The sequence below is a fragment of the Sus scrofa genome, chromosome 7 (assembly GCF_000003025.6).
Source record: "Sus scrofa isolate TJ Tabasco breed Duroc chromosome 7, Sscrofa11.1, whole genome shotgun sequence".
Lineage (NCBI taxonomy): Eukaryota > Metazoa > Chordata > Mammalia > Artiodactyla > Suidae > Sus > Sus scrofa.
Window position 1 is genome coordinate 65190816 of NC_010449.5, and position 14676 is coordinate 65205491.

At 41.5% G+C, this 14676-nt stretch overlaps 1 protein-coding gene across 1 annotated transcript in view; it reads left to right on the top strand.

Moving 5' to 3' along the window:
* Positions 1 to 14434, top strand: part of SNX6 (sorting nexin 6) — a 48774-nt gene extending 34340 nt beyond the window's left edge. The window contains 4 exon segments of the mRNA NM_001244216.1: positions 1108 to 1194; positions 7657 to 7816; positions 7899 to 7984; positions 12467 to 14434. Coding sequence (NP_001231145.1) covers positions 1108 to 1194; positions 7657 to 7816; positions 7899 to 7984; positions 12467 to 12520 — 387 coding nt within the window. The 3' untranslated portion in view covers positions 12521 to 14434.

Genomic DNA, 14676 nt, shown 5'->3' on the forward strand with positions numbered 1-14676 from the left:
GCCGAACCCGCAGCATATGGAGATTCCCAGGCTAGGGGTCCAGTCAGAGCTATAACTGCTGGCCTATGGCACAGTCACAGCAACGCCAGATCCGAGCTGTGTCTGAGACCTATACCACAGCTCACAGCAACACCAGATCGTTAACCCACTGAGCGAGGCCAGGGATTGAACCAGAAACCTCATGGTTCCTTCCTAGTTGAATTCATTTCCGCTGAGCCACAATGGGAGCTCCCCTTGTTGTATTTAGTTGACAGTACATTCTTCTTTATCCTCTCTCTCTTTAGACTGAATGAAGAGTTCTTATCTTTTTAGTCTGACATGGCTACTTTCCAACTTCATCCCAACTCAGACTAATACCCACATCTGTTTATTACTCTTTGGTCTCTTCAGGCACATTTTGTTAACCAGAAAACAATGTCAAAACATTATCTGCAGCAGGAGAATTGGTAGTCTACTACTCTCGCCAGCCTTTATTACTTTATAATCATGTGTACGTAGCAGTTGCTGTTGAAATGAATAGAGAGAAAAGAGAAGTGAAACTGAAAGATGATATTGAAACTCATTACAGCCAAGAACTTGAGTCAAATACAGAGTCCTGTAAATTCACTAATTTCGTTTGATCTCATTTTTTTTCTATTCGTTTTTTGTCAGTTACAAAGAAAAGTAACAGGCCAATAGAAGGAGGGAAGGAGACTTAGATTAAATAGGAATTGATAACTATAGTTACTTTTATAACCTTGTGGGTTTTTTTGTTGTTGTTGTTGTTTTACAATAATTAAGAAAACACTGAAAGTTCCTGTTGTGGCGCAGAGGAAACGAATCCAACTAGTAATCATGAGGTTGCAGGTTTAATCCCTAGCCTCTCTCAGTGGGTTAAGGATCTGGTGTTGCTGTGAGCTGTGGTGAGGTCACAGATGCAGCTCGGATCCTGTGTTGCTGTGGCTGTGGCGTAGGCCAGCAGCTACAGCTCTGATTTGACCCCTAGCCTGAGAACTTCTATATGCTGCAGGTTCGGCCCGAAAAAGCAAAAAAAAAAGAAAGAAAGAAAGAAAACACTGGATGTAGTATATAAAGATTGATTAAATCCCAGTTTTTTCCCTTTTTCAGAAAATAGAAGCACGAGTGTCAGCTGATGAGGACCTCAAACTTTCTGACCTTTTAAAATATTACTTAAGAGAATCTCAAGCTGCTAAGGTAATGTATTCATTGTTTTTAAAAAACGGTCTGTTTTAGGAGTTCCCGTCTTGGCTCAGTGGTTAACAAATCCGACTAGGAACCATGAGGTTTCGGGTTCGATCCCTGGCTTTGCTCAGTGGGTTGAGAATCCAGTGTTGCCATGAGCTGTGGTATAGGTTGCAGATTCGGCTTGGATTCTGCTTTGCTGTGGCTCTGGTATAGGCCAGCAGCTACAGCTCTGATTAGACCCCTAGCCTGGGAACCTCCATATGCTGCAGAAGTGGCCCAAGAAATGGCAAAAAGACAAAAAATAAAATAATAAAAAATGGGCTGTTTTATAAAAAGACATCATCTCTTTAAAGGCTGTTAGACTTTAAGGTTGTTTTTTTTTGTTGTTGTTGTTGTTTTTCTTCTTAGGGCCAGACCTGTGGCATAGGAAGTTCTCAGCTAGGAGTCAAAACGGAGCAGCAGATGCCAGCCTACCCCACAGCCACAGTAACACCAGATCCAAGCCACATCTGCGACCTACACCATAGCTCTTGACAATGCCATGAGGCCAGGAATTGAACCCACATCCTCATGGATACTAGTTGGGCTCTTAATCTGCTGAGCAACAATGGGAACTCCACACTTAAGATTGTTAAAGATGATTTATCTCTTGATTGGTATTTGTTTTGTTTTGTTTTGCTTTGTTTTGTTTTGTTTAAACGCCAGATGCTTTAACCCAGGAGAAGCCAGAGATTTAATCCACATCCTCATGGATACTAGCTGGGTTCATTACCATTGAGCCACCACAGGAACTCCTGTCTCTTGATTTTAAATTATATTTTCCAGCGTGAATTTTCTTTTTCTTCCTTTATAGGTAGTTTGTAGGTCAGGGAACCTCACATAGAAGTTTTCTCTAAACTTCTGATACAGTTTGGAACTTTTTTTTTTAGTTGAATTTGGTATATTTAACCAGGTAAAGTGCCTGCAAAAACAAAAGTACAGCTAAAGGATTCCTAATTTAGTTTATCTAAGTCCTCTATTGAAGGTGAGAGAACCATAAAATAAGGATTTTTTTTTGTTTTTCTTTTTCTTTTTTGGCTGCTCCCAGGCCAGGGATCAGATCTGGGCCATAGCTTTGACCTAAGCCACAGCTGAGGCAACACTGGATCCTTAGCACACTGCGCCAGGCTGAGGATTGAACCTGGGTCCCAGCACTTCCAAGACGCCACCAATCCCGTTTTTGCCACAGCGGGAATATTTTAAGGCTTCTCAAATTTCTTTTTGGAAATCTGTGTACAGAACTAAAACTCTTACTAATCAAATAAAGTGTTTAGGTGTTCTCTTATGGCGCAGTGGGGTAAGGGTCCAGTGCTGTCACTGCGGTGGCTTGGGTTGCTGCTATGGTGCAGCTTTGAGCTCTGGCCCAGGAACTTCCCTGTGCCTTGGCATAGCCAAAGAAAAAAAGATAAGTGTTCAACAAAAGTATCTAAAAAGCACTGAGAACTTAGTGGCTCAGATATGCCAAATTCTGTGTTAATTTATGAATTGAGATGTTATACAGAAAATTCCCATCTGAACAGTGGTGCTTTGAACACTTATTCCTTATCAAATTATAAATAACCCTTTTAACTTTGAGGACTTAAGTTCTTACAGATACATTGTCCATATCAAATTATTTTAAATCAGACTATCTTATAAACTATTTACACTGGATGAGCAGGGATAAAATTAATTTACTTTTGAAGATTTTAAATTTATTGTTTTATTATAATGTATAGTTGTCAATAGATAAGTTTTTAGAACACGGCTTTAAAAGTAAATCCAGGAGTTCCTGTCATGGCTCAGTGGTTAACAAATCCGACCAGGAACCATGAGGTTGCGGGTTCGGTCCCTGCACTTGCTCAGTGGGTTAACGATCCGACGTTGCCATGAGCTGTGGTGTAGGTTGCAGATGCGGCTTGGATCCCGCGTTGCTGTGGCTCTGGCGTAGGCCGGAGACTATAGCTCCGATTCGACCTCTAGCCTGGGAACTTCCATATGCTGCGGGAGCGGCCCAAGAAATAGCAAAAAAAGGCTAAAATTAAAACATTCTGGCAAAAATTATAGCAATGGGGAATTCCTGTCATGGCTCAGTGGTAATGAACTCCACTAGCATCCATGAGGACTCAGGTTTGATCCCTGGCCTCACTCAGTGGGTTAAAGATACGATGTTGCCGATGTTGCCTTGAGCTGTAGTGTAGGTTGCAGGCATGGCTCAGATCCCGAGTTGCTATGGCTGTGGAATAGGCTGGCAGCTGTAGCTCCAATTTGACCCCTAGCCTTAAAACTTCCATATGCCGCCAGTGCAGGCCTAAAAGTAAAAAAAAAAAAGAAATTATAGCAACTGGAATTGTCACACACCGTTAGTGGGACCATGATACAATACTTTGGAAAAGTTTTGCAATTTCATAAACAAACATACATCTACTATATGATCCAGTCATTTTAGTCCTAGGTATTTGAAACTATGTGTTTCCACAGATGTTCATAGCAGCTATATTTGTGATAGCTGAAAACTGGCAACAATCCAAGTGTCTACCAGTGAAGCGGTGGATGGATAAACAGATTGTGGTATATTCATATAAAGGAATGCTACTCGGCCAATAAAAAGGAATAAACTATGTATGCACACAACAAAATGGATTACTCTCAAGATAATTTTGCTGAGTGCAGAAGCCCAGTGATAAAGACTTTAGTTCACAATAGCATTCACTCTTGGTCTTATACTTTCTTGAGCTTCGGACACATGTATAATGACATGTATCTGTCATTAAGTATCATACAAAATAGTTTCACTGCCCTAAAAATCCTCTGTGCTCCAGCTATTCATTCGCCTTCCTCCTATCCCCCATTGATTTTGTAATTTCCTTCCCTAGTTTTTTTTTTTATTTGGTCTTTTTGCCTTTTCTAGGGCCGCTCCTGCAACACATGGAGGCTCCCAGGCTAGGAGTCTAATCAGAGCTGTAGCTGCCGGCCTACATCACAGCCACAGCAATGCAGGGTCCAAGCTATGTCTGTGACCTGCACCACAGCTCATAGCACTGCTGGATCCTTAACCCACTGAGTGAGGCCAGGGATCAAAGCCACAACGTCATGGTTCCTAGTCCAATTCGTTAACCACTGAGCCACGACAGAAATTCCTGCCTTCTCTAGTTTGCCTTTTCATATAGTTGGGTCTTTTCACATTGGCTTCTTCACTTAGAAATGTCCATTTACGGGAGTTCTCGAGGCTCAGCAGAAACAATCTAAGTGGCATTGATGAGGACATAGGTTCAATCCCTGACCTCGCTTAGTGGGTAAAGGACCTGGCCTTGCTTTCAGCTGTGGTGTAGGTCGAAGACTTGGCTTGGATCTGATGTTGCTATGGCTGTGGTGTAGGCCAGCTGCTACGGCTCTGATTTGACCCCTAGGCTGGGAACCTCCATATGCCGCAGGTGCGGCCCTAAAAATAAAAAAAAGAAATGTGCATTTACGTTTCCTCTAAGTCTTTTCATGGCTTGATAGCTCATTTCTCTTCAGCACTGAATAACATTCTTTTGCCTTGATACACCAAGTGTATTTATCCTCCTGAATATGCTGACCTACCGAAGGGCATCTTGGTTGCTTCTAAGTTTTAATGATTATGAATAAAGCTGCTGTAAATATGGTGTGCAGGTTTTTGTGTGGACATAAGTTTTCAACCCCTTTTAGTAATAAATACAAAGCAGCACAATTGTTGGATCATTTGGTAAGAGCGTGTTTAGTTCTTCCAAACTGTCTTCCAAAGCGGCTGTCTCACTGCATTGGCACCAGCAATGAATGAGAGTTCACCTGTTACTTCACATTCTCACCAGCATTTGGCATAGTCAGAATTGTGGATTTGGGCCATTGTAACAGGCTTGGAGTGTTATCTTGTTTTAATTTGCTTTTCCCTGATGGCATTTGATGTGAAGCATCTCTTCACAAGTTTATTTGCCATCTTTGTGTTTTCTGTGGTGAGGTGTCTGGAGTTTGGGGTGGGGAGGTTGTTGTGGTTTGGGGTTTTTTCCCCCACCTGCAGCATATGGAAGTTCCCGGACCAGGGATTGAACCCAAGCCACAGCAGTGACCCAAGGCACTGCAGTGACAATGCCAGATCCTTAATCCACTGCACCACAAGAGAACTCCCTGTCTGTTTGGGGTTTTGGGTTTTTTTTTTTTTTAAATATTTATTTATTTGCTTTACAGGGCCGCACCTGTGATATACGGAGGTTCCCAGGCTAGGGGTCTAATCAGAGCTGTAGCCACCAGCCTACACCAGAGCCACAGCAACGCAGGATCCGAGCCACGTCTGCAACCTACACCACAGCTCACGACAATGCTGGATCCTTAACCCACTGATCAAGGCCAGGGGTAGAACCTGTGTCTTCATTCATGCTAGTCAGATTCATTTCTGCTGAGCCACAACAGGAATCCTTGGTGGCTTTTCTTGCAGCAGAAATTTTTAGTTTTTTAGGGGTTTTTTGACCACACCCTCAGCATGCAGAATTCCTGGGCCAGTGATCAAATCCATGCCACACCACAACCCAAGCCACAGCAGTGACAACACTGGATCCCTAACCTGCTTTAGCTACCAGTGAACTCCAAGAAATTTTTATTTTTAATGAAGTCCAACTTATCAATTATTTCTTTCTTGGATCATCCCTTCAGTGTTCTATCTAAAAAGTCATCAACAAGCCCAGGGTCATCTGGATTTTCTCCTGTGTTTTGCATTATACATTTAAGTCTGTGATCCATTTTGACTTAATTTTTGTGAAGGATGTAAAGACTGTATAAATTCATTTATTTGCATGTTCACATACAGGTCTCAGCACCATTTGTTAAAAAGGTTATCTTTTCTCCATTGTATTACCTTTGCTTTTTCGTCAAAAGATCACTCATATTTGTGTGAGTCTAGTTCTAGGCTCTCATTCTGTTCTATTGATCTGTTTGTCTGCTTCTTCACCACCACTACACAATTGCTGTAGCTTTGTTCTAAGGCTTAAATGAGGAAGTGTCAGTCTTCTGACTCTGTTCGTCTCTTTCACTATCATCGTGTTAGTTATTCTCTCTCATTTCCCTCTCTGCACAAACTTTAGAATCAATTTGTTAATGTTTACAAAATAACTTGTCAGAATTTATAGATCAATTTGAAAAGAACTGATTTTGACAATATTGAATCTCCATCCATGAACATGGAATGTCTCTCCATTTATTGAGTTCTTCTTTGATTTCTTTTATCACAGTTTCATAGTTTTCCTCAAAAGTTATGCATACTTTGTTAGATTAATACCTAATTATTTCATTTTCTGGAGTACTAATTAATAATGGTATTTTTGTTGGTGTTTGTTTGTTTTTTTTGTCTTTTTGCCTTTTCTTGGCCTGCTCCCGAGGCACATGAAGGTTCCCAGGCTAGGGGTCTAATCGGAGCTGTAGCCACCGGCCTACGCCACAGCCACAGCAATGCGGGATCCGAGCCGCGTCTGCAACCTACACCACAGCTCACGGCAACGCCAGATCCTTAACCCACTGAGCAAGGCCAGGGATCGAACCCTCAACCTCATGGTTCCTAGTCGGATTCATTAACCATAGAGCCACGATGGGAACTCCCAATAGTATTGTGTTTTTAATTTAAAATTTAATTGCTGAAATACAAGAAAGCAAGTTTCTTTTGTTTACTGTTATCTCCTAAAACTTAATTATACTCATTTATTAATTCAAAGAGTTTTCTCTTTGTAAACAGCTGTGTCATCTGTCAAATGAGAGTTTTGTTTCTTTCTTCCATATCTGTTTACTTTTTTCTTTTTGTCTTTTTAGGACCAAACCCATGGCATATGAAAGTTCCCAGGCTAGGGGTCCAGTTGGAGCTGAAGCTGCTGGCCTACACCACAGCCACAGCAATGCCAGATCCAAGCTATATCTGCAACCTACACCAGAGCTCATGGCAACACCAGATACTTAACCCACTGAGCAAGGCCAGGGGCCAAACTTGCATCCTCATGGATACCAGTTGGGTTTGTTACCACTGAGCCACAGCAGGAACTCCCTGTATGATTCCTTTTTTTAATGAAATATTTGGAATAGGCAAATCTGTAGAGACAGAAAACAGATTAATGGTTTTCTGTGGCTGGAGGTGGGGGTATGGGAGGAAATGGAGAACAACTGCTAATAGATCTGGATTTCTTTGAGTGATGAAAATGTTTTAAAATTGATTATAGTGATGGTTACACAACTCTGAGCATACTACAAACTACTGAACTGTGCACTTTAAATGACCTATATGGTGATGTGAATTATATCTCAATAAAACTGTTACCGAAAGCCCTTTAGAAGAGTAACTGACATGTGGCATTCACTGTATATGTGTTAGCTCTGATGATGATTGGGTAGGGGTGGTTGAGGGTAACTGCTAGAAACATGCAGCATTTATTACCGTGAAGCATACTGTTTTTATAGGATCTCCTCTATCGAAGATCTAGGTCACTAGTGGATTATGAAAATGCTAATAAAGCACTGGATAAAGCAAGAGCGAAAAATAAAGATGTTCTGCAGGCTGAAACATCCCAACAATTATGTTGTCAGAAATTTGAAAAAATATCTGAATCTGCAAAACAAGGTACTCTTATAATAACCTTTAATCATAAGGCATGTTTTAGACTGTTATGTAAATAATTAATCCTAATTTGTTTTGTTCACAGAACTTATAGATTTTAAGACAAGAAGAGTTGCTGCATTCAGGAAAAATTTAGTGGAACTGGCAGAGTTAGAACTGAAGCATGCAAAGGTAGTGTCATATTAAAGATTTAATAATTTAAGTGACTTATAATTTAAAAATAGACAGTCATGAAACCTTATAGTAATTTAAAAAATAGAGATTCTTAGGAATTCCCTTGTGGCACAGTGGGTTAAGTACCTGGTGTTGTCACTGCAGCAGCTCAGGTCATTGTTGTGACACGGGATTGATCCCTGACCTGGGAACTTCCATATGCCATGGGCACACACACACAAAAAAAGGAAACAGAATCTTAAAAATCTTCCTTACTAAAAATGCCACATAAAATTGTATTTCAGCATTTGCCATTTTTTGTCAAAAGGACTGAAAATTTTAAATGTATTCAAAATTCCCCAGGAACTCCCTTAAGGCACAGCAGGTTAAGGATCTGGCATTGTCACTACTGTGACATGAGCTCAATCTCTGGCCTGGGGACTTCTGCATACTTGTAAGAAGATAATTTCATAACTGTAGCCAGGCGCAAAGTCATTTGTCATAGTTCTGATACTAGCCAAAAAATTGACAGTAACCTGGAGTTCCCATCATGGCACAGTGGTTAACAAATCCGACTAGGAACCATGAGGTTGCGGGTTTGATCCCTGGCCTTGCTCAGTGGGTTGAGGATCTGGCGTTGCCGTGAGCTGTGGTGTAGGTTGCAGACGTGGCTCGGATCCTGCATTGCTGTGGCTGTGGTGTAGGCTGGTGGCTACAGCTCTGATTAGACCCTGAGCCTAGGAACCACCATGTGCCTCGGGAGACACACACACACAAAAAACACACACACACACATACAAAAAAAAATTGACAGTAACCTAAACATCTAAAAATATTGAATGTTTTATTTTACTTAATTTTAGACTTTTAGGAATGTTGCAAGGAAAATACAAAGAATCCCTGGATAGTCTTCTCGCAGATTCCCCAAATGTACATATTATCACATCTGCTTTGTCTTTCTCCTTCCCTGTCTCTTTTCTCACACACACACACACCACACCACACCCCTATAACACATTTTTTTTTTTCCCACTGCTCTCACAACATGTGGAGATTCCCAGGCCAGGGATCAAATTCCCCCAACGGCAATGACCCAAGCCATTGCAGCGACAGCACTGGGTCTTTAACCCGCTGCACCACAAGGAACTCTACACCTTTTTCTTTTTCTGGCCACCCCTTGGTATATGGAGTTCCTGGGTCAGGGATCAGATCCTAGCTGCAGTTTCAACCTAGCCACAGTTGCAGCCACACCAAATCCTTAACCCACTGTGCTGTGCTGGGCCAGGGATTGAACCTGCATCCCAGCACTCCAGAGATGCCACAACCCAATCGTGCCATGGCGGGAACTCCACAACTGATTTTGCTTAAACTGTATATGGGTCAGTTGCAGATATGATGCTTCTTCCCTCTTATACATTTCAGTGTGAATTTCCTAAAACCAGGTTATTCTCTTAAATACTCCATACAATTAAAAAGATGAGGAAGTTAATGTTGACATAATTCTGTTATCTAATCCAGAGACTTTATTCACATTTCCCCAGTTGTCTCACTATCATTAATGGCAAAAGGAAATTCAAGAGAATGCGTTGCATTCAGTGCACATGTTGTCTTAGACTTAATTTGGAAAAGGTCTTGAGTCTTTGTATTTCATCACATTAGACACACTAGAGCACAGGCCTATAGAATGTCCCTCAGTTTAGGTTTGTTTAATTGCTGGGGTTAGGTTATCCACTTTGGGCAGGAATACCACACAGAAGTGATGTTCAGATTTTCTTATTGCATCACACCAGGAGGCAGATGCTGTTGATTATATATATAATTTTGACCATTTGCTTAAAGTGATGTCTGCAGATTTCACGGTGGCATAGTTAACCACCGTGGAATTAAGTGTTCTGTGGGGAGATATTTGAGACTGTTGGAATTAAGTGTTCTGTGGGGAGATACTTGAGACTGTTAAATACTCCATCACTCAACCAGCATGACCAATAGGACTTTGTACCATGGTGGAAGTATTCTATAATCAGTGCTCCCCAGTATGGTAGGCACTATCCATGTGTGCCTATTGAACATTTGAAATGTGAATAATGCAATTGAGGAACTGAGTTTTTATTTAATTTTAATTAGCAAATTTTAATTATGTAGCTACACATAGCTAATAGCTATAGTATTGGCATTTTAGTCCCATATTGTTTTTAGCATCTATCACTATTTTTGCCTGAAACAGTTGTTATGATGATTGCCAGATGGTCTTTTTTTTTTTTTTTTTTTTTTTTTTTTGCTTTTTAGGGCCACACCCAAGGCATATGGAGGTTCCCAGGCTAGGGGTCCAATCTGAGCTACATCTACTGGCCAACACCACGAACACAGCAACTCAGGATCCAAGCCATGTCTGCAACCTATACCATAGCTCAGGACAACACTGAATCCCTGACCCACTCAGAGAGCCCAGGGATTGAACCTGCATCCTCATCAGTACTAGTTGGATTTGTTTCTGCTGCACCACAGCGGGAACTCCCAAAGTGGTCACTTTCTAATTCCATCATTCTTTATACATGTTAGTTAACTTTCTATTCTAAAGAGGGGGTTTTCCTTCTTCCCTGTTTATATACTAATGTAACCTGAATGTACTTCATTTGTGCTTTTATGTATGTCTCTGAATTTAGATGCCAGTTCATGTTTTACAAATGGGCATTTAGATATGACTTTTTTTTTTTTTTTTTTTTTGCTTTTTAGGGCCGCACTCAAGGCATATGGAGGTTCCCAGGCTAGGGGTCCATTTGGAGCTACAGCTACTGGCCTACACGACAGCCATAGCAACTCGGGATCCAAGCCGAGTCTTTGACCTACACCACAGCTCATGGCAACACCAGATCCTTAATCCACTGAACAAGGCAAGGGATTGAACGCACAACCTCAGGTTCCTGTTATGGCTCAGTTGTAACAAACCCAGTTAGTATCCATGAGGATGCGGGTTTGATGCCTGCCTCACTCAGTGGGTTAAGAATCTGGTGATGCCGTGAGCTGTGGTGTAGGACACAGATGCAGCTCGGGTCTGGAGTTGCTGTGATGTAGGCCAGCAGCTACAACTCCCAATTCTACCCCTAGCCTGGGCACTTGTATATGCCATGGGTGCAGCCCTAAAAAAGATAGACATATAGATAATTACTTTCATATATAAAATCTTATTATTTTTGGAGTCCCATGTTGGCCTAGCAGTTAAGGAATCAGCATTGTCACTGCTGTGGCTTGGGTTCAGTCCCTGGCCTGGGAATTTCCAAATGCTGTGGGTGCAGCAAAAGAAAAAAGAAAAAAAAGTCCTAAATGTTTTTATAAAAACTACTATAAATAAAGGTAATGTATATTTTAATGGCTAAGGGAATGTGATAAGCTATCTTACAATCAGAAAATGTTTGGGAGTTCCCACTACCACTGTGGCTCAGCGGTAGCAAGCCTGGCTAGTATGCATGAGAATCCAGGTTCGAACCCTGGCCTTGCCAGTGGGTTAAGGATCCAGTGTTGCCATGAGCTATGTAATCACAGATGTGGCTTGAATCCCAAGTTGCTATGGCTGTGGCGTAGGCCGGTGGCTGCAGCTCAGATTTGACCCCTACCCTGGAAACTTCTATATGCTGCAGGTGCAGCCCTAAAAAGACAAAGAGAATAGTTCAAGAGTTTAATCTGTATTCAGATTATTTTATTTTTTTCCTTTTTCTAGGGCTGCTCCTGCACCATATGGAGGTTCCCAGGCTAGGGGTCTGATCAGAGCTGTAGCTGCCGGCCTACGCCAGAGCCACAGCAATGTCAGATCCAAGCCGAGTTAGCAACCTACACCACAGCTCACAACAACACTGGATCCTTAATCCGGTGAGCAAGGCCAGGGATCGAACCCACAACCTCATGGTTCCTAGTCGGATTTGTTAACCACTGAGCCACGACGGGAACTCCTTTTATTTTTATTATTAATGAGGGTAGAACATGCCAGATAATTCAAAATATTAATATTGGTATAGATGGAAATTTACCAAAGAATCTGGTATATGGAAAATAGTATTATACATGGAACAAATTGTATAGTTTTATGTTTTTAAACTTTTATTTGCATATAATAAATTATTGTTTTCAAAGCTCTGATATCTTACATTTAAAGTTAGTGATTCCCCGGGAGTTCCTGTCATGGCGCAGTGGTTAACCAATCCGACTAGGAACCATGAGGTTGTGGGTTCGATCCATGGCCTTGCTCAGTGGGTTAAGGATCTGGCGTTGCCATGAGCTGTGGTGTAGGTTGCGGACGCGGCTCAGATCCCGTGTTGCTGTGGCTCTGGCATAGGCCGGTGGCTGTGACTCCAAATCAACCGCTGGCCTGGAAACCTCCATATACCACTGGTACGGCCCCAGAAAAGACAAAAGTAAATAAAGTTAGTGATTTCTAATACTGTATATTTTCAGTAAGACTCTTCCAAACTGCCTGAACTTCGTTGTTTATTTTCCCTTCTTTTTTAGGGTAACCTACAGTTGCTGCAGAACTGCCTGGCAGTGTTAAATGGAGACACATAAGCCATACTCCACCTTCCAGTTAAAAAGGGCTGCCTTCCTTCAGATTCTATTTTTTTTCTTAATGATGTTAGGCATTTTACTGCTCACTGGAAACAAAAGAAACAGCTGACAAAGTGCATCTCCTCCCTTTTTCTGAGAAACAATGGAGCAGTGCCTCCCACGAGTGCTGCCAATTGCAGGTGGTGGGACCTGTGCCTGTACCCTGGACAGATGCCTGTCATCATGCCCTACTCCTCTTCAGAAGCCCAAAGTTCAGTCTTTTTCAAGTAGCCTCTATAACTGTGTTTATTTTATGAGTAGTATTCCTTATGGCTGCCAGTCTTATTTACCTTTAAGTAATTTCTGACGTTTAACCGTTTCAAAATACATTGTTCAAACCAGTTAAGGATTGCCATTACCTTTTTTTAAATTTTGTTTTAAAAAAACATTGTACACCAACCACCTTAGTCCACTCTTGTATCCAGGTAAAGCATCTTAATCAGACTTATTTTTAATTAATGAACATTTCTTAGAAGTTTTGGGACAGACTTTATGTAATCTTTTTAAGTATGATTTCTGAAGAAAAGCAGATGCATTAGTACGTTTGCCTTAAACTTGTAGACTAAACCAACTATTGTCAAATAAACAGTGATAACAGTGATAGTTTTTAACTCTGTGGTCATTGTATCACTCTAAATTTGGAGTAGCTGTAATAAATCTACTCCTGTATTTTGCTTTACAGTGCAGGTCTTAGTTTTTTGTTTTTTGGTTTTTTTTTTAATGGCACCATTGAGGAATTCCCTTGTGGCACAGAGGATTAAGGATCCTGAGTTTTCCCTGCAGTGCCTTGGGTCTCTGCTGTGGTACAGGTTCATCCCTGGCCTGGGAACTGCCTCATGCCACAGGTGTGGCCAAAAATAAAAATAAAATGGCATATTGAACCAAGTTCACCAATCACTTTACGAAAAAATGAACTGCTTCTCTGTGTCCTTTCAGCACTTCCTGTAAGATAGAATTGGGCAGAGGCAGGTCAAAGACAGCTATTTCTAAAATACAGGAGCAGAGAGTATGGTCTGTTGTGATTTCCAGGCTTCTACCCTGCCCCAGTTGAAGCAGTTAACCATGCAGCATAAGGCCAGTGTATATAGATTGGTACATAGAGAGAAAGAGGGCTGCTGTAGGGAATAGCACTTGTCAGTGGAGAAAAGGTTGGAATATTTGGAGTGAAAATTACAATGCAAAAAGATACTAAGGAGTTCCTGCTATGGTGCATTGGGTTAAGGATCTAGTGTTGCTGCAACTGTGGTATAAGTCATAGCTGTGGCTCCTATTCAGTCCCTGGCCTGGGAACTTTCATATGCCCCTGGTCCTTTAAAAAAAAAAAAAAAAGATACTAATTATCAGTAGCAACATAACATATTATTGGACTTTCTAATGTGAATGAACATTAAACTTGTCTCCTACATGTAAACCATAGGCATTTGGGTTGGTCACCCCTCCAGTAGATTCCTAGTTTTTCCCAAACCATTCTGAAGAAGGCCTTCCTGGATCTCAGGGCTAGTCGCTGTGATTCTAGCCTTCAACCACTGCTTGTCTCTTGCCTCGCTGGTGTGCTGGTCAGTGTTTCTCTCTTTTATTGACGTTCCTCAGTGCATTTGAATTGTGGATGTATGTGTCAGCTGAGAGCTTGTTTTGTCACCTGTGTCACCTTCAGTGGTGAGATATGCCCCTGCAATGCCCACCAGTAGGTGAGCATGAGTTGGATTGCTCTAGCTTCTGGATTCAGGGCAAGTACCTTTACCCACTGCCCTTATGGCCTTGGACAAGTTTGCCCAACATCTCTGCCTGTTTCTCTACAATAAAGGATGCAATTGACCTACCTCACAGGGCTGTTGTGAGGATTAATAAATGTTGGTACAGCGCTTTGGAAATGTGAAGATGCTGTGTAAATGCTAAAAAAAATAGCAAATACAAGGCAAAAAGCTACACAAATTTCCACACATCCATCAGCTAATCTGTTTATACCGAGGTGGCCTTTTTCTGGAAAGGGAATATGTAAGGTACATCCATTTGGCCCTTTGATTTTTTTTTTTTTTTTATGGCCCCACCTGTGGCACTTTTGGGGTTTTGTTGTTTACACTTTAGAGTGCTTGATAGGGTGGGGGTAGGCTGGAAGC